Source organism: Myotis myotis, unplaced genomic scaffold, assembly GCF_014108235.1.
Source record: "Myotis myotis isolate mMyoMyo1 unplaced genomic scaffold, mMyoMyo1.p scaffold_m19_p_12, whole genome shotgun sequence".
NCBI classification, from domain to species: domain Eukaryota; kingdom Metazoa; phylum Chordata; class Mammalia; order Chiroptera; family Vespertilionidae; genus Myotis; species Myotis myotis.
Genome location: NW_023416316.1, coordinates 53,731,342 through 53,756,161, shown reverse-complemented (window position 1 = coordinate 53,756,161; position 24,820 = coordinate 53,731,342). Strand labels below are relative to the sequence as shown.

Below are 24,820 nucleotides of genomic sequence, written 5' to 3'. Positions count from 1 at the left end.
ATGTGAGGAGTGAAAGGGATGGTAGAAGTCAAAGGTGACTTTCAAGTTTCTCTCTTGGGCTAGTAATTGTAACATTGCATCATTTAAAAGATGAAGAGGCACATTTCAATTTATCAGTGTTCCCCTTAAACTGTGGCCATGTTCCACCTGTGACTCAAACTCTACAAATTTTTGTTTCTGTATTAATGAAACACATTATATTAGCTCCTGCATAGTTCTCCCCACCCCCTTATTCAATTGCTTAGCATTTTCTCTCACTGTAGGGAGCGGCTATAGGGTTAAGCCTCGAACGGACCTGTTGGCAAAGCCACAAACAAGTCCCAGCTTAGAGGGCACAGCCCTCTTAGCATAATTAGGCTTGACCTTGCTCCCTAGATCTTACCTGGGCAGCTAATGGGCTGTGGGAGATGCAGCAAGTGCTGCCAAAACAAGTGAAACTCACAAGAACATTGTAACTATGGTGACCACTACCTTGTTTACCTCTGGCTATAAAATAAAGGCTCAGCTTGCTGTCTGGATCTCTCTCTGTGGCCTCAGCCAGGCACAGGAAGATCCACCTAGACCAGTGGTAGCGAACCTTTTGAGCTTGGCCTTTCGGCATTTTGAAAAACCCTAACATAATTCTGGTGCTGTGTCACATATAGAAATTTTTTGATATTTGCAACCATAGTAAAACAAAGACTTATATTTTTGATATTTACTTTATATATTTAAATGCCATTTAACAAAGAAAAATCAACCAAAAAAATGAGTTCGCGTGTCACCTCTGACACGCGTGTCATAGGTTCGCCATCACTGACCTAGACCCAGCTTCTTCTCTTTGTCTGTCTTTTCTATATCCTTTGCCACCCCTCCTCAGGCTCACTGAACGCTTGGCTGTGCTGGCACAGCACACCTCATAATTGGTGTCATTGCACTATTGGCTTATATTGAATTTGAAATCCACTAAAATCTCCTGGTTGTTTTGTAAAGAATCCTGTGAATTCTTGCTTTCCTCTTCCCTTTAATTTTGCAGTTGTGATTTGGAAGGGGCCAGTTTCTGACATTTTTTCCTTTAAACTTAATCTATTTCATATCAGGCTCTGTTGTATGTATATATATATATATATTTCTGTTTCACATTAGCTCTCTCTGTCAACTGGATGTCCCATTGGTTGGTTGGTTAATACAAATTTTGACTAGTAAATGGCAAAGACCAAAATACTTGATATTATTGGATATTCAAGGAGTTATCTCTGAAACAATATATCATAACCAAATATTGGAACCCTTATTTTAATAACCCAAAGCTTCTTTTTCCCTGCATTAAATTTTAAACATCACGTGGAAATGTAAATGAGCACTATCTCGGAAATCTGCTTCTAGGAATGAAGACAGACTATAACTTCAGAGGACAGTACAGGCAGGTGCAGTCAGGCATTTTTACTCACTCTGTTTAGACTAGTAAGCTTAGCTCAATCGGTGGCATTGGCATGCAGTGGGTGCTTATGTAATAGGAAAGAATGGGTTTAAGTGGTGTGGAATGTGCTTTCCAATGAGCACTTAATATTAACAATTGTATTTACTATCCTATCTAATAAAAGACAAAAGGGTAATTAACCATACCTCCGCTACACTTCCCATTGGCTAGTCAGGGCGATATGCAAATTAACTGCTAACAAAGATGGCGGCCGGCAGCCACGCAGCTGAAGCGTGCAGGAGGCTTGCTTGCTCCAGTGATGGAAGAAGCCAAGGTTCCCTGCCTGCCACGGCCCGGCTCTGAGCCCAAAAGCAGCAATGTTTCAATTATAGAAGCTAAACAAACCCCAGATACCTGTTTTCAGCCAGCCACGGCCTCAGAGCTGGGAGCGCCAGTGATGGCAACAATGTTTCAATTATAGAAGGTAAATAAATCCCAGAAAAAAAAAAAAAAAAAGGAGAGGCTGGGAGCTTCAGTCACCGGCCAGCCTGAAAACAACCCTCAGCCCCTCACCCAGACTGGCCAGGCACCCCAGTGGGGACCCCCACCTGAAGGGAGTGTGGCAGCCTGAAAACAGCCATCAGCCCCTCACCCAGGCTGGCCAGGCATCCCAATGGGGACCCCCACCCTGATCCGGGACACCCTTCAGGGCAAACCAGCCAGCCCCCACCCGTGCACCAGGCCTCTATCCTATATAGTAAAAGGGTAATATGCAAACTGACCCTAACAGCAGAAAGACTGGGAATGACTAGTCACTATGACACACACTGACCACCAGCGGGCAGACACTCAATGCAGGAGCTGCCCTCTGGTGGTCAGTTTGCTCCCACATGGGGGAGCTCTGCTCAGCCACAAGCCAGGCTGATGGCTGCCAGTACAGCGGCGGTGGTGGGAGCCTCTCCTGCCTCCTCAGCAACACTAAGGTTGTCTGACTGCAGTTTAGGCCTGCTCCACGCTGGCAAGTGGACATCCCCCGAGGGCTGCCAGGCTGTCAGAGGGATGTCTGATTGCCATCTTAGGCCCAATCCCCCGGGGAGCAGGCCTAAGCCAGCAGGTCATCCCCTGAGGGGTCTTAGACTGCGAGAGGGCACAGGCCGGGCTGAGGGACACACCCCGCCCCCCCCCCCCCCCCCCCGCCGACTGCACAAATTTTTGAGCACCAGGCCTCTAGTCTGTATATATAAATGGCTAATATGCAAAGTGTCCCCTTGGGAGTTTGATCACTCGCTATGACGTGCGTTAACCACCAGTGGATGGTGCGGAATGAAGAAAGGCCCTTGCCGGCAGCCAGAAGGCCCCAATCAGCTCTGATCACTGACCAGGCCTAGGGACTCTACCTGTGCATGAATTTTGTGCACCAGGCCTCTAGTGTTTTATAAGAGAACTGGAAGACTGAGAACAGTGGGAAATATCCGAGATCGCAAATGAATATTATTTGCAATGAATAATGTAGAATATTATAGAAAAAGTAATGGTCACCTGATCAAGATCTTACAGAACTGTAAAATAAATAGAAAAAAAGGTCTTAAATGAAAGAAAAATAAAGCAACACATTTAGGGATACATTATCAAAGCTATATTTATAAGATAATGGGTGTACCTTTCTCTTATACTTAGAATTTCTTAAAATTAATGTTTATATTTTGAGACTGGTCATCTTTCTCTCATGACTTATTCAATAGTAACTAGTCTCTCAGTCTCTGCTCTTACCATTAGCCAACATTATTTACCAACATCACCACCAGCATTATCTTTACTAAACACACTTTAATCGTGACTTGCCCCTATTCCCTCTTACCTATAAAACGAATTCTAAATTTCTTAGGATTGCATATAAGACACTGATTTTATTCCTAATTTATGTTTCTACTCTCCTCCATAAAAACTGTGCTCTAAGAACACTGACCTACTTTATGTTTTTAAATGTTTCATGCTTTTTCAAACTTCTTTGACTTTGCTAATGCTGTCACTCTTGCATAGAAAGCCCTTCTCAAACCTTATATTTGGTAAATTCATTGGCATTCCTTGAGGCCCAAGTCAAATGTGACCTTCTCTCTTTTACATTTCTGAATTTCCCTTTCTCAAATCAACATTACCTTGAACTATGTTTGGAACCTATATGTGCTTAATAAATATTTATAAAATGGACAATTATTTATATAAATAACTATTAACTTCAAGAATATGAAGTGTAGGACTTAGTTTCATTGATGGTTATATAAAAAAATCTTACAAAATAATTTTTCTGAAAAGCCATGAGTATGTAAATCAAAATGTATTACAAGAAAATAGAGTGCTGCTATTTGCAAGTTAAAAATATACTATTCCTATATGCATTCTATTTTATTAACACATTTTGTCTATCTTTTAAATATAGCCTTAAGATTGCATGATGTAGGAAAAGCTGGTAACCAATCAAGTATACGTTACTTTAGTCTTGCTTTGTTTTTTGAATTGGAAATAACAGACTAGCCATTTTCAGTAGTGTATGAATACTATTGTTATTATTTACTTTTTACCAATTTTAATTAAAATATTTGTTTACTGCAACCAGCCTAGAGAGTTCTTCATTGGGAATATTGTTTCAGTATCAGATCAAAAAGAGGAAAAAAAGTATGATAGATAGAAAGATAAAGAATGACATTCTTGCAGAACTACATAAAAAAAAGGACCAGCCCTCGCCCCTGTGGCTCACCAGTGTGATTCCTGGTCAGGGCACATACCTCAGTTGTGGGCTCGATCCCCAGTAGGGGGCGTGCAGGAGACAGCAGATAGATGTTTCTCAGATCAATGTGGGTTTTTTTGTTTGTTTTAAATATGTTTTATTGATTTTCTACAGAGAGGAAGGTAGAGGGACAGAAAGTTAGAAGCATCGATGAGAGAGAAACACCGATCAGCCTCCTCCTGCACGCCCCCCACTGGGGATGTGCCCGCAACCAAGGTACATGACCTTGACCGGAATCGAACCCAGGACCCTTGAGTCCGCAGGCCTACACTCTATCCACTGAGCCAAACCGGTTCTGGCATCAGATCAATGTTTTTTTTCTCTTTCAATTTTATAAAAACATTAAAAAAAATAAAAATTGAAAAGATAAAAATACAGAGGACCGATGAAATATTTTATTTGAAAACACAGAAAAATCTGACAAGTGATAAGAGGAAGCTATTTGAATGAAACACAACTAACTGAATGCTATTTGTAGAGCACTGTGATGCAGGTTCTTCACCTGTATGCCCTCCTGTGGATCTCAGCTATTAGAAGAGGAATCCGGGAGGTGAAATGCATGGATGGGCAGTTCCTTTTTCAGCAAATTGAGAGGTAGGAGACAGGCAATATCAATTATCTCTTAAACAAGGTGAAGCTTTTATCTCTCTAAAGTGTGACAAAGATTGTGATTTGTTTTGGTCTTGAACCTTACACTAAATATGCTGGTACCCAAAGGGGAAGACCATTTTGAAGAAGTTAATTGGAGTCCCATTTATAACTCCACGTAAATTATTTTAACTAGTAGATGTGGCTTCCTTTACATCTGTTGGTCAGTGTCAATGAATGGAAATATATTTACATCTTAATACTGTAGAAATGCCTACTCATGTATTTTAATCAGGAATTTTCAATCAATCATGATTTTTCTTTATGATTTTTAAACAAAGTAAAAGCAGCTTATTTACATTGTCATATAATTGACCTTTAAGACATGCCAAAAATCTTGACACTTTCTGCTTAAACATCATGGAGTGGGTGCAACCTACTGTTTGAAATTAAAAGGAAAATGTTGTGACTCTTCCCAGCTATGGAAAGTGATTTCTGGAGCTTTAATTCCAACATGTGCGTGCATAGGAAGAAAGGAACAGAGTGAAAGAAAATACAGTTAGTAACTCAATCTATTATTTTTCAGCCAGAGCTTTTGTAAGACTAGGGTGTAAGACAATAGGTCTTTTATAGTTAGACCATAGATTGATTAGGATTCGGGATTTTTTCATATTCTTCAGCATAGTGTCGATACTGGTCAGTGAGGAGAGGCTGATTGGCTTCATCCATGTTGCTTCTGGCACGAATCAGACAAGAAGCGCCCACAAAAATGACTGCAACCAGCAATAAAGCAGCAAGCACTGCTATGGTAATAATCTCAGAAATATGGAAACTCTGACCTATGTGAAAAATAAAGCAAGAGCAAAATATAAATCTGCTAATAGTTGCCATCAATAATTGGATACTAAATTTAGGCACTTTACTGAAATCCTCATACTTAAGTTTTATTGGCTACATTGTCTAGTATAGCACTTGTCATCTTGGAGGCACTTTCTAATTTCTCATAATGAGTAGATTCCATTAGGACAGGTATTTTCATTCTAAACATGAGGAAATAATGGCCCAGAGTATATGTCACTTGCCCAAGGTCATTTAATTAGTAGATAATAGACTTGGTTTTGGAGTGCAGATCTTTCGGAATCCAAGCCCTGTGCTCTTCCACTGTATTCTATTTTCTTGAAAAATAAATTCAAAATTAAACAAGAAAGTTTATTTTTCAAGAAAATTATTTTCAAGAATTTATTTTTCAAGAAAACATAAATTCAAAATTAAACAAGAAAGTTTTGCATTTCAAAATCTCAGAAAGGACAGCTCAGAGTACCTCATGCCATTTTTTTAAAAAAATTAAAAGATAAACGGAGGCACATTATATTGTAGGAAAAGTAGGGGGCTAAGCTCAAAACTCATGTGACCTTTGACCTTTACCCTCGCTAAACCTTGTCTTCCGTATTTGGAAAATCAGGATGGTGACACTATCACAGAGGGCTGCAAGGACTAAATGAGATAGTGCGCTATATAATCAGCACAATACCAGGTCAGAGTGGGCTGGCAACAAATGTGAAGTTCACTCTCTTTATCCCCAAATGAAGATCTAAATGAACGTTTCTAAATGCAAGTGGGAAATGTCAGCCTCAAGAATCCTGTGATTAGTTTATCTTTAAAGGTAACATATTGCTTTTGAAAATTTCCACAGTAAAAATACATTTTTAATACTCACCTGGCCATTGAACTTCATAAGTATACCCCAGGTTATCTGGAGCAGTAACAAACATTTCAGTGTTGGTAATTGGAGGCCAGAATGGTACCATGTTGTATTGTCTATTATGTCCAATAGGGGCATTTTCCAATGGAAATGTGGATATATCTAAAATATGCCAGAAACAAAACAGACAAAATTCCTGTCTTCAAGGAACTGACATGTTGGTGTATTGCTGGAAATTATTTATTCAAATGAATAAGTTGGATTTGTAAACTTCCCATTTCACCTTCACTTGATCAGCCTTACCCATGTCAGCTTCAGCTGTGTGATTAAGTTATATCCATTTAAAATGAATGGAGAAATAATAGTAAAAATAACAAACCATAGCAATTGGGTTATAATGTAACCTTTCCATGCAAGACCCTTTGATGGCTCCCCATCTCTCTTTATTATAGATAATGCATTATAGTCATATGTATGTACATAAATACGCATGAGAATGAGGTGGAACTACAATCAGTGAATTCATAGCAGATTGATAAATAAACCAATATTTGTATGTAAGTTATCCACTTGTTAAATGATTTTTTGATGAATAGTAAAAATCATTAAAAATATTTCACTTGTCAAGTCAACAGCAGTGATTATACTGAGCAACAATTTTTCCTAAGCTTGCCAGGACAGTTTTTCCCTTAATATAATGGCATTGTTTCTCTGCACCTATGGTTAGCGATATTTATTTGCTATATCCGGAATTAGGTTTTAAGCTAGTGGCATGGCATTCTAAATATAGCTTCCAGGTTAAAAATAATGGAACATGCTATTTTGATCAACTCATCAATTAATGGTCTTAATCAGGTTGAATTAAGAACTTCTACTCTACACACACAAACACATACAAGAAAATAAGGGACTGGCTGAATTGGGTGGATAAATGAATAGGTAGTTAATCTTAAATATTATGTTTATATGCATGATGAAATAAAGACACAGAAGTCAACATTTAGGACACTTTTAAAATATAAAAATTTATGATGTTTTAACCAGAGGAACAACATTGAAAAGTAATGTGAAAGAATTAAATAAAAGAAAAAGTAATGTAAGTCTCTCAGCTGAGTAGTAACAAAGAGAAAGTGACCTTATAAATAAGAGTTTAAGAATCTCTTAAAATGAACTTAAAAAGAGATTTTCTGTGGTGTGATATAAAAACCAACATCATCTTTTCAAGTTGAGCAAAATTTCCATTTGTGAGAGTTCATAAAGTAATAAAATCAAAACTATGGATTATGAATGTAATATTTTTTCTCTCTTGGAGTATCAAAGAAGAGCTCGGTAAGAATGTCCTGTCTATATTAAAAAGCAATGAGAATGTTCATTGGAAGATATGAGGAAGAAAAATTTGGGAAAGAGTAAAAATGAGAAGGGATTAACTGCTTGGTTCTATTGAATGCTAGTAAATATCATCTTACTATAGCAATTCTGAGAGACTTCTTGTCTGCCTTGTCAAAGTGGTTTGGAGTATTTGGAAATGGCTAGATAATAGAGCTATTTTCGCCTTATTTTGAAATGTAGTTAATGTGTGTCAAGTGCTTAGCCTGAAGTGATAACTATGCTATCCAAACAATCTTTTTTTGCTGAGCCTGCAAAAAGCATATAAAAATGTCTCACCAGCATTATATCTCCTCAGCCATTCATCAAAGATTGCGTCAGTGAAAGTATGAAGGAGGACAAAAATAGGATCATTTGGGGATAAATGGGTTTGTCCCCCTGTTCCATTCAGGAATAGATGAGCCAAATTGTGAAGGCTTCGAACAGCAGGATCATACCTTCCCATGGGATCACTGTAACCTAGATATAAAAATAGAATGAAAATAGTAAAAATCATTATAAATATTCTACTTGTCAAGTCAACAGCAGTGATTACACTGAGCAACAGTTTTTCCTAAGCTTGCCAGGACAGTTTTTACCTTAACATAATAGCATTATTTCTCTGTACCTTTGGTTAGTGACATTTGTTTGCTATATCCAGAACTAGGTTGGTTTTAAACTAGTGGCATGGTATTCTAAATGTAGCCTCCAGGTTAAAAATAATGACCTGCAAAGGATAGCAATCAAAATACATAGAATACTCTATTTCCACAAGGCAAACATCGTTATATATGACAGTGGAAATCTCTAGCTTCTACTGAAAACTGCTGACACAATTGGGAGACCATTCTGATTGTCCTGGAACTTAAATTGCCAGATGTTACTTTCGTTTCCTATATTATTCCCTTTGAATGACTGTCAGCATATTTATTTTTGGGAACTTATTTTTGTGGTGAAGTTACAATTTCTCAGAGCTTTCTTAACACCTCTGTATTAGTTTTAAACATCTGGAGAGCCTGCCCTCAGAATATTTATAGAACTTTTGATAATGATCTCTATTCCATATACATATTTCCAATATATATCCATTTTATATATAATAAACATATATATTATCTATATATATAAAAGTCTAAGCGACCGTCCAACATTCGACCATTTGTTCAACCAGTGGCTATGATGTGCACTGGCCACCAGGGGGCAGATGCTCAATGCATAGGCATGGAAACATGGAACAGAACAGACTGATGAATCTCAGAGGGAAGGGAAGAGGGCGGGAAGAGATTAACCAAAGATCGTATATGCATACTAGAGGCCCAGTGCATAGATTCATGCACTGGTGGGGTCCCTCAGCCTGGCCTGCAGGAATCAGGCCGAAAACAGCAGCCTGACATCCCCCGAGGGGTCCCAGATTGCAAGAGGGCACAGGCCAGGCTGAGGGACTGCACTGGTGCAGATACGCGCACCGCACCTCTAGTATAATATAATTTATATATTTCCAATATATATTCTCATGTTATATGGTGATATTGAGAATAGATCACAAACAAAAACAGAGTGTCTGTGATGTGGGATGGAGTTATATGTGTGTCTTCTGTCTGGCCTGAAGGACCAGAGGTGGGAGATCAGGGAGAGGTTATATATTATAAAACAAAATTCAAATTTAAAATGCATTAACTTACTTTGTAATTACACTCATTTATTTATTCATGTTTATACATCTGTTCCATTATTTCTTGATTCAAACGTTTAATGATTGCAGTGTACATGGCATGTGGCTACCACTAGTCTTTTTATAAATTCTGTCAAGAAATCAGTCTAACTGAGGAACTTATATGCATATGTGCATAGCCCATGGACACTGACAATAGAGTGGTGAAGGCCTGGGAGGGGCACATGTTGGGTGGAGGGGGCCAATGGGGGGCATATAAAAGGAGATATATCTGTAATACTTTCAACAATAAAGATAATTAAAAAACAGGAAAAAAAGATATTAGTATATGTTATACTTAATTAGGCATCAATAAGATATAATCTGCACATCTATATATACAAAAGCCCAGCAACCAGAACAAGGGAACAACCAGAACGACCAGAATGACCCTTGGCTATGACGTGCACTGTGGCAGTCAACCAGCCTGATCCAGGCCCTGATCAGCACCCTCCCGGGCCAGCCCAGCCCCAGATAGGCCCCCAACACCCTGATCAGGGGAGGAGCTGTGACTGGCCAACCACCCACGGCCCATCCCCCCTGCTGCCTGGCCCAATGGGCCCCCATTGGGGCGGGCCAGCTGAACCCCACCTGTGCACGAATTCATGCATCAGGCCTCTTGTTTATTTATAAATCAGTACTTATAACCTCATTTTTTATATATATATGTTTAGTCAAATTAATAGTGTTAATTTATTGAATTATCTCCAAATAAGTGATTCACATATAGTTATCAAAATCAACATAAAGAGAGCAGAATGGCATATAATCCTATCTAATAAAAGAGAAACATGGTAATTAGCATACAACTGCTACCCTTCCCATTGGCTAATCAGGGCAATATGCAAATTAACTGCCAGCCAAGATGGCGGCCAGCAGCCAGGCAGCTTAAAGCGAACATGAGGCTTGCTTGCTTCAGTGACGGAGGACTCCAACGTTCCCCGCCTGCCGCTGCTGGCCTCTGAGCTGCAACTCTAAGCAACTATGTTACAAATATAGAAGCTAAACAAAACCCCAGAAACTGGCTTTAGTCCGTAGGGCTTCAGCCAGCAGGATCACAACATTGTTTCAAACACAGAAGGTAAACAAAGGCCAGAAACCTGCTTTCAGCAGTGGAGGCCTAAGAGCTGGAGCCAAGCCTCAAAGCTAAAGCTGGCCCAGAATAAAAAAAAAAGAAAAAAAGAAAAAAAGGAGCAGTTGGGAGCTTCAGTCAGCCTGAAAACAGCCCTCAGCCCTTCACCCAGACTGGCCAGGCACCCCAGTGGGGACCCCAACCCTGAAGGGTATGTGACCAGCTGCAAACAGCCATCATCCCCTCACACAGGCTTGCCAGGCACCCCAGAGGGGACCCCGACCCTGACCCAGGACACCCTTCAAGGCAAACCAGCAGGCCCCACCCATGCACCAGGCCTCTATCCTATATAGTAAAAGGGTAATATGCCTCCCGGCACCGGGATCAGTGTGACAGGGGGCAGCGCCCAAACCCCCTGATAGCCCTGCGGCTCTGTGTGTGACAGGGAGCGGGGCCACAACCTCCCTATCTGCCCTGCTCTGTTCGTGACAGGGGAAGGCGCCCCAACCCCCTGATCAGCCCTGCTCTGTGCCTGATAGGGGGAGTTCCCCAACCCCCTGATCACCCTGCAGCTCTGTGTGTGACAGGGTGTGGCGCCCCAAACCCCTGATCAGCCCTGCTCTGTGTGTGAAAGGGAGCAGCGCCCCAACCCCCTGATCGGCCCTGCTCTGTGTGTGACGGGGTAGAGCCATAACCTTCCCATCGGCCCTGCCCTGAGTGTGACAGTGACGGCGCCCCAACCCCCTGATCGGCCCTGCTCTGTGGGTGATAGAGGGCAGCGCCCCAATCCCCTGATCCGCCCTGCTCTGTGTGTGACAGGGGGCGGTGCCCCAACTCCCCTATCGGCACTACTCTGTGAGTGACAGGGGGGAGCTCCTCAACCCCTTGATTGGCCCTGCTCTGTGCGTGACAGGGGGTGGCGCCGCAACCACCCCATCGACCCTGCCTTGAGTGTGGCAGGGGGCGGTGCCCCAACCCCACAATCGGCCCTACCCTGAGCGTGACTGAGGGTGGCATTGCAACCTCCCGATCCGCCCTGCTCTGTGCATGACAGGGGAAGGCGCCCCAACTCCCCAATCGGCCCTGCTCTGAGCCTGACCAGGGGCTGCACCTAGGGATTGGGCCTGCCCTCTGCCACCCGGGAGCAGGCCTAAGCCAGCAGGTCGTTATCTCCCGAGGGGTCCCAGACTGCGAGAGGGCACAGGCCGGGCTGAGGGACCCCGCCTCCCCCCCCCCATCCCCCAAGTGCACAAATTTTTGTGCACCGGGCCCTCTAGTTTTGATAATAAAAGGAGAGAGAGTTGACAATAATTATCAGATTTACACATCAGATATCTTAAATCATGAGGATAGAGAGATCAGTGCCCATTTGTGTGTGTGTGTGTGTGTGTGTGTGTGTGTGTGTGTGTCTAACATGGGCAATGTTATTTTTAAGGTAATATTGAACAATAGCAAGTTTATAATAAAGTTAAAAGTTTTTCTATCTTTTAAAACATTAAATACAGGGTTGGGAAAATGTAGGTTTACAGTTTTTCATATGGAAAATAATACAAATAATAAATAATATAAGAATAAATTCTTTTGCATACTCACAACTGTAAACCTACTTTTGCCCCTCCCTGTATATATCAGGCATGATTTAGAGATTTCAAAATTTATTGAATAAAGACACTGAACTTAGAGAGTTTGGGTGTGAATCTGTGCTGTTACTTGCTAGCTGAATATCTTGGGAAATTAATTTCACTTGTTTGAACCTCAGTTTCCTCAGTTTTAAAATACTTTGAATTAACTAAGGAAAATAAAACTAAATGTCACTATTTGCTACATTGAATTTTTATAGACCTTACAAAAAAGGTACAGAGTAATACAGACCTAAATAAACATGTGCCCAAACCAGGCTTTATAGAATGTGAATGAAATTGTTCAGATTTTCAAATTTTTAAGAAAAAAATGTAATAAGCTCTGAAAGGTTCAATATTATTTGTCTTAACTAGAATTTGATATAGTTATACATATATTGGCCAGCCACCTACCAGAAATTTGAGTTTAAATACTTTTTAAGTATTTAAGAGACCTGCGAATAATTTCCAAGAGCTTCTCTTATGCTTAAGAGAGTTCTGTGGACCCTAGCTGGGTGGCTCAGTTAGTTGGAGTATGGTGTTATACACCTACAGGCAAAAAGTTGCGGGTTTGATTCCTGGGTCAGGGCACATACCTAGGTTGCAGGTCCCTGGTTAGGGCACATATAGGAGGCAGCTGATTAATGTTGCTCTCTCACATCGATGTTTTTCTTTCTCTCTCTCTCTCTCTCTCTCTCTCTCTCTCTCTCTCTCTTTCTCTCTCTTTTTCTCTTCCCCTCTCTCTAAAATCAATAAAAATATATCCTAGGGTGAACATTTAGATAAAGGGACTCTACTGGTCTGACACTATTATTTGAGGAAGTGCTTTTCTGAGCAGAGAATTGTGACTATATCATAATAGGCAGCGCCATTCAGATAAATTGATTGGATCAATATGGCGTTTAAAAATTTTTTCAAACAGATATGAATGTGAGTACTTTAGTTTACTGTGATAACTAAATCAATTCAATCTTAAATTCACCAATTTTGTTTACTTGCCTTCCACTGTGTTTCGGAAACTGTTCGTTGAGTTGGAATAAAAAGGAGGTGTGTCAAATAAACCAACTTCTAAGCACTGAGCGACATCCTGTGGTTCAGGAAGACGTTGCACCATTGGTCTAGCCACGTTTCCAGCTGGATTCCTCCTAATTGGCGCTCCCTCAGTGCCTGGGAAGAAGATGGGGTTTGCAAACATTTAGAGAATGTTTAGAGATCTTATCATTGTCCTTTAACATTTTATATATATATAGTATGGACCCTGAATAATAGGTTCTTCTTGGTAGAGGAGAGACATTTTTAAAATGCTTTTCAGTGGCATTAAAGTGAGAAAATCTAAGTTATCATTTCAACTTCTCTGAGAAGAGTAGATAAGTGATACGTAAAATCATCTGAAAGAAGAGGTGATCACAATAACAGATGAAGGTCCCGGTGTTTGTTAAAATCAACATATGCTTCTTTCATGAGAATATATTAAAATAAACATTCCATGGAAAATTGAATTTTGTCCAAATAATCTCATAAACCTAAATTCTACATTGAAATCTATATTTCATATATAATTAGTAATCTTAAATTCACGAAGTGGGAGGCCTTAGGTGGGTGGGAGGAGCCTTTTTGATTAGGAGCATTTTTTTTAGTCTGCTTCAGTGGTCTCCAGAGAGGAGTGCTCATGCCTTAGAGGGGACACAGAGAATAACTTACTAGGTGGGAGAGATAATATTTCAACATCCACTCATTTTTACTTTACCTCATTCATAGAAATCCTAATTGTATGCTTTATAATTAACATAATGATTAGCATATATATATGGAGTTTGGTACTTGAATGCTGTCTGTTTCAGCCCTCAGAGAAAGAAAGAAAAACAATCTTCAATTTCAATGAACATATTTTTCAGCAAGTGATGTCAGAAATAATTAAAGTCTTTTGAAGGGCAGTAAGACTAACAGCTGAACAAAGAGCTGTGATAATAGGGATCATATGATAAATGCCTCTTTAGGGAGGGAAGGATATAACTTTCCCAGTTGGGTGGATCCAGAAAGTGCCCTGGAGTACTGAGGAGAATTTCCACATGTGAAATAGGACATATTTTAGGCAGGGATAATAACAGGAGATGATAAGCTTTCTTTTATATATAATACTAGAGGCCTGGTGCACGAAAATTCATGCACTTGGGAGGTGGGGTCCCTCATCCCAGCCTGCACCCTCTTGTGGTCTGGGAATCCTCGGGGGATGTTCACCTGTCGGCTTAGGCCTGCTCCCTGGGGGATAGGGCATAAGCCACAGTCAGACATCCTTAGCACTGCCGAGGAGACGGGAGAGGCTCCTGCCACCTCCACTGTGTTCGCAGCCATCAGCCCAGCTTGTGGCTGAGCAGAGCTCCCCCTGTGGGAGCGCACTGACCACCAGGAACCAAAACTGTGGCACATACTAGTGAGCAAGAACAGATAGAGTTCTTGCTCCAAGGGGGCTTATCCTATATAATAAAAGGATAATATGCAAATTGACCCTAACAGTGGAATGTCCGGGAACAACCGGCTGCTATGATGTGCACTGACCACCAGGGGGCAGACACTCAACACAGGAGCTTCCCAGTGCCTGGCATTTAATAGTTGCTAAATAGTTGTTTGGTACATGTTGTTATATGGGATAGATCATGTTGTTTGTAAAAGAGGGCCTGTTTGGGGGATAGCTTGCCTGGGCTACATGACAATGTAGGAGATTATTGAATGGTGGGAAAGATGAGAAGTTACATAAGAACCATGATATGAAGAAATCAAACAGCAAGATGAGAAAGTTATGTTTAATTCACAAAGTGGGAGAGGCCTTAGGTGAGTGGGAGGAGCCTTTTTGATTAGGAGCATTTTTTTTTAGTCTGCTTCAGTGGTCTCCAGAGAGGAGTGCTCATGCCTTAGAGGGGACACAGAGAATAACTTACTGGGTGGGAGAGATAATATTTCAACATCTACTCATTTTTACTTTACCTCATTCATAGAAATCCTAATAGTATGCTTTATAATTAACATAATGATTAGCATAAATAGCTTTATATAATAAATGTAAAAATAACTTTATATAATATAAAAATAAAACATGACTATATTGAGACTGGAAAGTGCATATGTGTCTTTTAGGTATACATTATTATAAAAACTTTCAGACTGTACTAGCGAACCCATCAATTTAAGCTGATATTTTGGAGATTACTATTCAGGGAGCTATCACTACATCCCAAGAAAAAAGTTTTGGTTACATGGGTTTCAAAAACACTGCATTCAAACTTGCTCTCATGGAGCTTCATAGTGCAGGATTTTGATAGTGCAGAAACTAGTTAAACCAATGAATTTTAATCTGGTGACTTTAAAATTTGTACATGTACAACTTCTGCCATTGCATCTATTTTTTATTTTTAAATTAAAACAATTTAATTACAGGTGACAATATTATATTTGTTTCAAGTGTACAACATAGTGGTTAGACATTTATATAACTTATGAGGTGATCTTCCCATTGAGCATAGAACCCATCTGACCCCACACATAGTGATTATATATATATATATATATAATATATAATATATATACTGCACTTTACATCCTTTCCCATAGTAACTTCCTATGGATTGGAGTCCTGTACAATTTCCATGCAGGAATGAATTGAAAGTTCTGATTTCTGAAGGAGAAAGTAGTTTTGAGAAGTATTGTGAAGAAAGAAGAATGTTTTCCATCTGATAAATCAAAGACTATATTTTAGTGGCAGGAAGAATGTTAGGGGGCAGTAATTCACTCTGTTAATTTACATAACATGTTTGGGGTATTAATGGGATAGTGGAAAGATACTGTGCAACGAGCATATGGAAACATAGGTGTGGAGAGCCTAAGGACAATCCTATATAATAAAGAGCTAATATGCAAATGGTCATCACGCCCCTGTGCCTTCACACCTTAAAGGCTCAGACACTAAACACTGGGGAGAGAGGAATGGGGACCAGCCAGGCTGTGGCCCGGGAGAGGGACAAGCCGCCTGCTCTGTGGTCCTGGGTGCCTGCGGCTGTGGCCTGGGTGAAGCCACCCACCCACAGTCCCCTGCGGCTGTGGCCAGCCTGGAGGAAGCTGGCCTGGGTCCTGGGTGCCTGCAGCCAGCCAGAGGGAGGGAATCCTGGGTCCCAGGCATGGGGCAAAGCAGAGATGTTTAGGGGCAATCAGGCAGGCAGGCAGAGGTGGTTAGGGGTGATCAGACAGGCAGGCAGGCGTTTGGTTAGGAGCCAGTGGTGCCAGATTGTGAGAGGCAGTCGGACATCCCCTGAGGGGTCCCGGATTGGAGAGGGTGCAGGCCAGGCTGAGGGACACCCTCCTCCACTCCTCCCCACCCCCCCACAAGAATTTCATGCATTGGGCCTCTAGTTTGATATAAAGATGTATAGTATGACTGTCTTGTAAAAAATAATCAGTGAAACCACAGGAATGGAAATTTCATTCAGGAAAAAAAGTAGAAGGAGAAAAGAATTGTTATGATGACTAGTAAATAAGATATTAAAGCATTTAATACCATATCAGGCACAATGTGCTTAATAAAATATTGTTTCCTTTATTTCTTTCACTGGCCTAATAAAATTTTTAGCATTTTTTAAAAAAAATATTTTATTGATTTTTTACAGAGAGGAAGAGAGAGGGATAGAGAACTAGAAACATCAGCCAGAAGGTACATGCCCTTGACCGGAATTCAACCTGGGACCCTTCAGTCCGCAGGCTGACACTCTATCCACTGAGCCAAACCAATTAGGGCAAGCATTTATATCTTGAACTAAGACAAGGAGTAATCTTAAAAATTGTTCCACCTGAAATACATTCAGTATTTTAAGAAACTATGTGTCAGAATTATGAGTTATATTAAATAACAAAAAAAAATGTGATAAAAAAAATTTCCTGTGCTATAATTTAATTTACCCATTTAATTTGTGCTGTATTTTGTTATTCAGTCAAGAAGGTGATCAGAAAATGTCTGGAAAACTTCCAGGCCGAAATATAATAGCCTGGTCAGAAAGAGATGAATGTTTTACTATCTAAAGAGATCTTGATCCTTCATTTCATCTCCCTACCTCAAGTGCTACCACTTATTAAACATGCCAAACAAATAAACATTTATTCTAATTCTTAAGTTTCTATGGAAGAAAATTTCATGCATATCACTTCATCACTTCTCTTATTCCTAAACACAGCTAAATAACCTTCTAACAATGAAAATCTACCTGATTCCTTTGTTCCATTTAGAATAGTCTCTCTTTAAGTTTAGAAAATAATTTAAATAATTGATGCTTTAAAGAATATATGCAGAATAAATGTTATGAATATAATAATACAATAAATTTCCATAATTCTAGCTTTTATATGGAAGAACATTAATTCAAAACTAGAGGCCTGGTGCATGACATTTGTGCACTGGGTGTGTGTGGGGGGGTTCCTCAGCCAGGCCTGTGTTGTCTTGCAGTCTGGGACCCCTTGGGGGATGTCTGCCTGCCAGTGTAGGCCCGCTCCTCCCAGCAGGCAGACATCCCCTGAGGGGTCCCGCTGCTGTGCTCACCAGCCGTGAGCCCAGCTTCAGGCTGAGTGGTGCTCCCCTGTGGGAGCACACTGACCACCAGGGGGCAGCTCCTGCATTGAGCATCTGCCCCCTGGTGGTCAGTGTGTGTCATAGTGACCGGTGATTCTGTGGTTTGGTCAATTTGCAAATTAGCCTTTTATTATATAGGATAGCCAGACATGCCTAAAGAGGAAAAATAAGGGGGGGATTGGGAGACTAATAATGAAGACCTTGTGTTAGCAGTACAGTGACAGATAATAAGATCCAAGGAAGAGAACAGAAAGCTCAGTTAAAGATCCACATATAACAGAAACGACCTGTGGCAGAGCTGGTGTTCAGATCCCCGGAACAAGGATGCTAGGACAACTGGTTAAGCATTCTCTATATTATCTTTTTATTTTTAACCCTCTGACTAGATCAGTGATGGCCAACCTATGACACGCGTGTCAGAGGTGACACGCGAACTCATTTTTTTGGTTGATTTTTCTTTGTTAAATGGCATTTAAATATATAAAACAAATATAAAAAATATAAGTCTTTGTTTTACTATGGTTGCAAATATCAAAAAATTTCTATATGTGACACGGCACCAGAGTTAAGTTAGGGTTTTTCAAAATGCTGACACGCCGGGCTCAAAAGGTTTGCCATCACTGCACTAGATTAACATCATAATAACATAATGTAATTATATTATTATTATTATTATTATTATTTACTCCTTTGGCACTTCCAAGTCTTTCTGTGTACTTCAGATTTCCTAGGGAAACATTTTCTGTGAAATTCCAACACAAGACACATGATCACTAAGCAGTGCTGAGTGTGCTAAGAGGATTAAGTTATACAAGTAGACCTTTTCAAAATATGAAAGTGAGCAGTGCACTTACCAGATTGCTCAAGAAAAGAAATGTAATAATGTACAGACACTCTGTTCCTCTTGGTGCACCTTATAGATTGCCTTGAGTATCTTAGTTATTTCATGAATTGGTTTTACTACATCGATTCTCTGCAATAATAGATTTTAGCCTGACATCCTTAATAGAATGAATGGCCTTCAGGCAGCACATTTAATCTCTCTCCCCAAAGGGAATTCTGAACCTAGACGTCATTTGAAACTTACTGTTACAGAGGGTTCCTAGGGTATCATAATCTTCCAAGGATTCACACACCACTCGCCATTGAGAAAAGACAGAGTTCGGGCTTATAAGGTTGGGATCAAAGTTGCTTCTGGAGCCCATCATGTCATCGGTGCAGATGTCACAGACGTTCTTCCCAGTTGCAAAATTCCAGTAAGGCAGGGAGAAGGAAGGATTCTGCAGCATTTCCTAGATCACAGAGACTCAGTTAGCATTCTCTGGTTTTGTTTAAAATTCCTTCTGTTTGCTGGGTTTCCTCCTGGGCAGTCTATTTCTATTAGTTCATTTCAGCCACTTAGAAGCCAGTTAGTGTGTCTGAGGGGCTGGACAACTCAACTACTTTATTAGCAAAGCTGCTCATTTACCAAAAGGAGTCACTTTAGGCTCAAGAGCGATTTAAACTCAATTCATTATACCGAAGTTCCTGCCATTGATTTTTTTTAGGGGGCAGGGGAAAGGGTCTTCCTTTTCTTTTTTAGATAGATAATTACATTTCTATTGATTATACCACAAGTTATCAATAATAACTTCTACTCCTTGACATTTTCACCTCTCTCCATTTTCCTTTCTGTAATTCAAGCACTGCGAACTCTTGGTCTGGAGTCAGACCCAGCCTCGAAATGTGTTCTGTTTTGTTTCTGTTTATTTTTTTATTTTTTTTATTTTAACTTGAATGACTTTAGGCATTAGATTCTGTTTTGGCCACAGGCTACAGACTCTATCAGACTTACCTTATCTGCCTGGGCTGTAAAGCAGTTTTACTTAGAGACCTCTGCTTCAGAGTCTAAACTACGAAGACTCCGGCTCCTGCCCAAAGCTCATACCTTCAGGACATGCTGAAGGGAAACAGAGAATCTCTCTGTGCCTGCTGCTCTTTAGAACAGGGATCTGGTTTCCACTCAGGGCTGACCGCAATGATTTTAAAAATGCTGGACTCAAGATCACATGGGTATTTTTCCTAGGTTCCTTAAAAGATATATTTATGGTCCCTGTTGTTTCTCATTCCTTTTGGCCTTCTGGAAGTTATATTGAGAGTGTCCGACTTAAATGCAGGAATCGCCATGGTTTAATTCCGCCTCCATGCATTTGGTACATGACTGCCTTTTCACTTCCAACCTTTCTAGGAAGCATCCCCGGGTCCTCAGGGTGTGATCGAGGGCCGAGAGCTTGCCCAGGCGTTGCCAGCTATGGGTCTCCAGGGACTTAGAGTCCTCATTTGGAAGCCATTGTTCTGGTTCACAGATATTAGTGACAGCTTCCAAGGGATTATTAAGAGTCATTTGTGGTTCAGTAACTGACATTTGGGAGCTGGGGCATATTCATGTGGCATTTCCACGGCGCATTACATATAGACTGTAATTTGTCGGATCCCTTGTGCTGTTGGGTTTTAAAAATGTAAGTAGTCCTAGAGGTTGAAGTTTACACAGGCAAAATTTGAAGCTTTTAGATACTTTCCATCTGCCCTTTCATTTTGGTGTGCTCATGGGAAAATGACTCGAAGGCATGAAGCTCTAGAGTCAATTGCAAATGACAGATTTATCTACGAGTAATCTACTAAATGTCTTGCATTCAGAGCTATAAAATATGAAGTGCAGAGTACCAGATGAATTCATTAATCACCCTCGAACTGCATGTGGATAGACTACTTTCGTACAAATATCTTATTCTGTATCGTCGTGCATTATTTTTCTCTCTTTTAACCATTTATTTTCTTGGAATAATGCTGGGCACAAGGATACTACAAATCGATAAGTAAACACCTTTTCTGCCTTCAGATATTTTTAGGTTAATTTTTAGATTTTAACTTAGGGAGAGGGATTCATTACAGTTCTTGCACAAAGGAAACTGGTTTAATTTGTTGATTTCCTAGATCTAGTAATTTAAAATTTTATTTTAAAATTACAATACTTTTCTTAAGAAGGAGCAATTAGTAGAAGACACAATAATAAAGTATCTTTGTTAACAGATAATTTAATGTGGTTTGAGCTTATGTGCTTAAAAATAGATAGGAAGCCTGGTCGCTGCGGCTCAGTGGTTGAGCATTGATCCATGAACCAGGAGATAAGGGTTCTATTCCTGGTCAGGGCACATGCCTGGGTTGTGGGCTTGATCCCCAGTAGGGGGCATGCGGGCAGCAGCCAATTGATGATTCTCATCATTAATGTTTCTATCTCTCTCCCTTCTCCTTTCCTCCCTCTTGAAAATCAATAAAAACATATTAAAAATAAGCAGGAAATAACTGTTTGGGTTGAAGTTAACTTTATGCCAATGCCTCTTAAGTAAAAATGATTTCTAACTGATGGGATGTTTTTAATAGATTTCTTCTGTAAGCCTCAAAGTGGTAAGGGGCACAGAAAACAATGGTGCTCCATGATAATATGACAATATAAATGGAAAGGAACTTTTTACATCATTTAAACCTATTCCCACATTAGTATTGTCCACTGGTATGAAGAGTTATGTATTTAGGACTTGAAAGACTGTCAAGTTCATACACACTTGCTTCACCCAAACCAGTGAGGGGCTTACATTTGAGAAGAAGGGCATATCAAATGAGATTCTTTCATTGCAAACTATATGAGTCACTGTTTTACTTACAGAGCCCTGGAACATGTCCAGTGCTTTCATTTCACCTACAAATGTCTCACTTGGCTTCCTTATCATTGAGATTACTTTCTTTTCACTTCACAAGTGGTCAAGATCAATTAATAAGCAATTAGCATAGGGAGAAACTTAGAATGCCTAAGGCAGATCAATAACCGGGATTGCTTTGTCATGCCATGCTTTGGAACACAGTGGATCAAATGACTTGCAAACAAGGTGCCCTGGGTGTAAAGGATCTGAAAATGGAAATGTTCCCTGCGTACCTGCATGTCTCTCTCCAGCTGCAGCAGGTGGTACCTGTGCCACGTGAGAAAAGCTGGCCCTTCATGGGAGAAGTCCACTTCGCCAAAGCTTTCCTGGCCTGCCCCAAGGAAAGTCTTTTTGACCGAATAATAGTGTGTCCACACAAAGTAGTTGTAAATGGAAATGTTCTCAAATTGGGGTGTGTTGCCATCTGGCCCCAAGATTTCTTCTGACCTCCTGGTGGCAATGACAAACTGGGGGTGAGTTGTGCGCTTTGCCATATCCAGGGCCTGGACAAAGTAGTTCTTTTCTTCTGTACTTAAATCCAGAAGGTTTCTCCTGACTTTAGGGATACAAAATTCAAATGTGAAAACCTCTGCCTTGTAGGGATGGGTAGAGAATGAGCATAATAATCTAACATACCATACTCTGTTTACCGGTAATGATAATTTACATATATGTTTAAAAAATGTTATACTGTAAAAAATACCTCTTACTATATATCCGTCCCTCTCCATCTCTCTGGCTCCTTCCTTCTGTCCCTCCCTCAGTTGCTCTCTCCCTCCCTCTCCAATTTAATATAGAATTTTGTTAGCTTTCTGTCATCTTACCTGTGGACTTTATGATTGTGTTCTGTTTATTTCTCTCTATTGACATTTTTCTTAAAATTTTCTACATTTTTAATGTCATAAATCTTGCAAAAACAAGGGATGTGGTATAGCGTGGTGGTGAAGACCAGAGACTCATTCAATGGCCACACATTTCTCTAAGCCTCAGTTTTCATCTGCAAAGTGTATGTAAAACACTAGAGGCCCAGTGCATGAATTCGTGCATGGGTGGGGTCTGGCCGGCGGGAGGGGCCGTGGGCGGTTGGCTGGCCTGCCCCCTGGTCAAACTCCAGGTCTAACTCCTGGTCTAGGGGACAATTGCGTATTAGGCTTTTATTATCTAGGCTAATCTATCTTTGCAGAGTTGTACATTTTAAAGGGTTTACACGTGAAAAGCAGTTAGACCAGAGCCTGGCTCATAATAAAGACTCAACACACATTCTGTTCAACCCTTGGTCTGGCACATAGAAAACAGTCATGTTTTGCTGGCTGTTACTATTTCATGCCTTGTTATTAATTGCTATTTAGGCTGCCGGCTGGGCTCATCATCTAAAATGGCTAAACTTGCTCATCACAGTGGAAAATTTATTAGGGGGGTAGCAAGGGGAGTAGAAGAGGCCCATGTATTAGAGGTAGACAGACCTCAGCCTGAATTCCAGGTTTTCCTAGTAGCAGCTGTGTGGATTTGTCCTTTTGGGACCACACCTATGCTACTTAACCTAAGTACCTTGCAGAGTTACTGAAAGAATAGTCCTAAACCTCTAGCACAGTTCCCAGCCTACAGTGGTGGCTCAACATGTTTTGGAAGAAAATATTAATCAGATGACCTGAGCTCCAAGCCCATTCCTTTAAATTACATACATTTCTTAATCTTTGTAAGCCTCTCTCCTCAACTGTGGAGAGAGGATTGAGCTGTATCATTTTTCCAGAGGTTCTTCCAGCTCAAATGATTTGGGTCTCATGCAGGACTGGCTATCCATCCATCCCCCCACTTACCTGTGAGCACCCTCTGGTCACAGGCGGTTCCTCTCCATCCAGGACGGCAAGTCCCACAGTTGTGTCCAGAGAAGTTGCCATTGCAGTGACACGTCCTGTTGAAGAAGCGTGTGGGCCAGCCCTCCCGGTCGTCTTGGCCATCGTGCGGGTACTGGGGGCCGTGGGGTCGGGAATCTGCAGTCACTGCCTCACACCTGCCCCTCCCTGATGAGGAGCCGCAGGGGTCAGTCCCAGGCCCGGACATGGGGGCCAGGTCTGGGCAGCACACACCATTCCTCAAAGCCTCAGTGGTGGCACACTCCCTGGGAAACTGAGCCCCCACTTGCTGAGTGAACAGCAGGGCCAGGAAGACGTATCCTCGAGAGAGGAGTTTATGAACTTCCATTCTGCGGGAAGCAAGGCTCTGGTTCTGCGGCCCTTTGTGCAGAGGCTGACGCACATAGAGAAAAATCAAGCTGGAAAGGAGAAAGCACAATGGAATTATGCAAGGCTTTTGGTTGTTGTTGTTTTGGCATGTGATCAGTGGCATGAGCCCTTTCCAACCCACCTTCAAAACGCTTTTCAAATCTGTCACATGACAATCCAAGTCAGAAAAACAGTTATTTACCTTTAAAAGTTTGACATGTATAATACCTACATAATTACACCCCCAATCCTAGTCATTTAGTTTTCTTCCCTCTTAATTTCTGTTTATAAAAATACTTATCCTGGATGTCATTTATCAAAAGCAGTCATTAGCAGGTCGCCACCACTAACTACATCTACCCATGGGGCTGCAAGAAGAATTGGGAGCAGGTTTCCAGCAAGTTAATTTTCATCCTTTAAAATCCGTCGTCCCCCCCCCACCCCCCACCTAATGGAGGCTTGGCTGGGGTCCACCCACTTCCCATGGAGCTTCTCCCCAGTACCTCCAACTCCTGAGGGGGTTCGCCGCCAAACCGCTCTTAGAGCTGAGGGTTTTATATTTGCCCGTCGTCCCCTGATGTCAGAGCTGTTAATTGCTTGTGGGTTTCTGCCTGATAACTAATCACAAATCTGCTCACCCAAACTGGGAGGGGCCGGTGCCCTTCTGCGCCCTTTACTAATCCTCTTTCACGTCAGTGAGTTTTTCTGCCCTTTAAGTACTTGGTTAGCACATGATTCCCTCCCCACTGATTTCCTTGTGATGCTCAAAAGGCCAGAGGCACTCGTTTGGAATACAGCAAATCAGAGAGACCGGAGAACGTTTGTCTCCGTTGTAGAGTTTTTATGTGTGACACATATACCTTCAGAGGATGAAATCAGAATACTTGCTCTTTCTTGGTGATACAAGGTTAGGCCGATTGCACCTGATGGCAGCTTTTGATTGTGTTTTGTCTGGAAAACAGATGCTGCCATTCTTACCATTTCTAGAGAGAATAATTGTTTTAGAAAAGGC

At 41.0% G+C, this 24,820-nt stretch overlaps 1 protein-coding gene across 2 annotated transcripts; it reads right to left on the bottom strand.

Moving 5' to 3' along the window:
- Positions 1 to 4,557: 4,557 nt before the first annotated feature.
- TYRP1 (tyrosinase related protein 1) lies at positions 4,558 to 24,480 on the bottom strand. Of its 2 annotated transcripts, none has more exons than XM_036331160.1 (8): positions 24,312 to 24,480; positions 23,404 to 23,858; positions 21,820 to 22,142; positions 18,937 to 19,141; positions 13,241 to 13,408; positions 8,140 to 8,319; positions 6,490 to 6,636; positions 4,558 to 5,611 (listed from the first exon to the last, which is right to left on the bottom strand). In XM_036331160.1, exons 2-8 carry the CDS (start codon positions 23,786 to 23,788, stop codon positions 5,406 to 5,408), a joined length of 1,614 nt encoding a protein of 537 aa, XP_036187053.1. In that variant the 5' UTR covers positions 23,789 to 23,858; positions 24,312 to 24,480; the 3' UTR covers positions 4,558 to 5,405. The 2 variants fall into 2 exon arrangements, with proteins under 2 accessions (XP_036187053.1, XP_036187054.1); XM_036331161.1 differs by lacking the exon at positions 24,312 to 24,480 and adding an exon at positions 23,951 to 24,181.
- Positions 24,481 to 24,820: the final 340 nt, after the last annotated feature.

What these genes read in the sequence shown, in the direction of transcription:
- TYRP1 (XM_036331160.1), bottom strand. Translation starts at nt 23,788, where the DNA reads ATGGAAGTTCATAAACTCCTCTCTCGAGGATACGTCTTCCTGGCCCTG. An exon ending in TGACCAGAGGGTGCTCACAG is followed by an intron (nt 22,143 to 23,403) that starts GTAAGTGGGGGG and finishes GTATCCCTAAAG; the next exon opens with TCAGGAGAAACCTTCTGGAT. An exon ending in CCTAGGAACCCTCTGTAACA is followed by an intron (nt 13,409 to 18,936) that starts GTAAGTTTCAAA and finishes TCTTCTTCCCAG; the next exon opens with GCACTGAGGGAGCGCCAATT.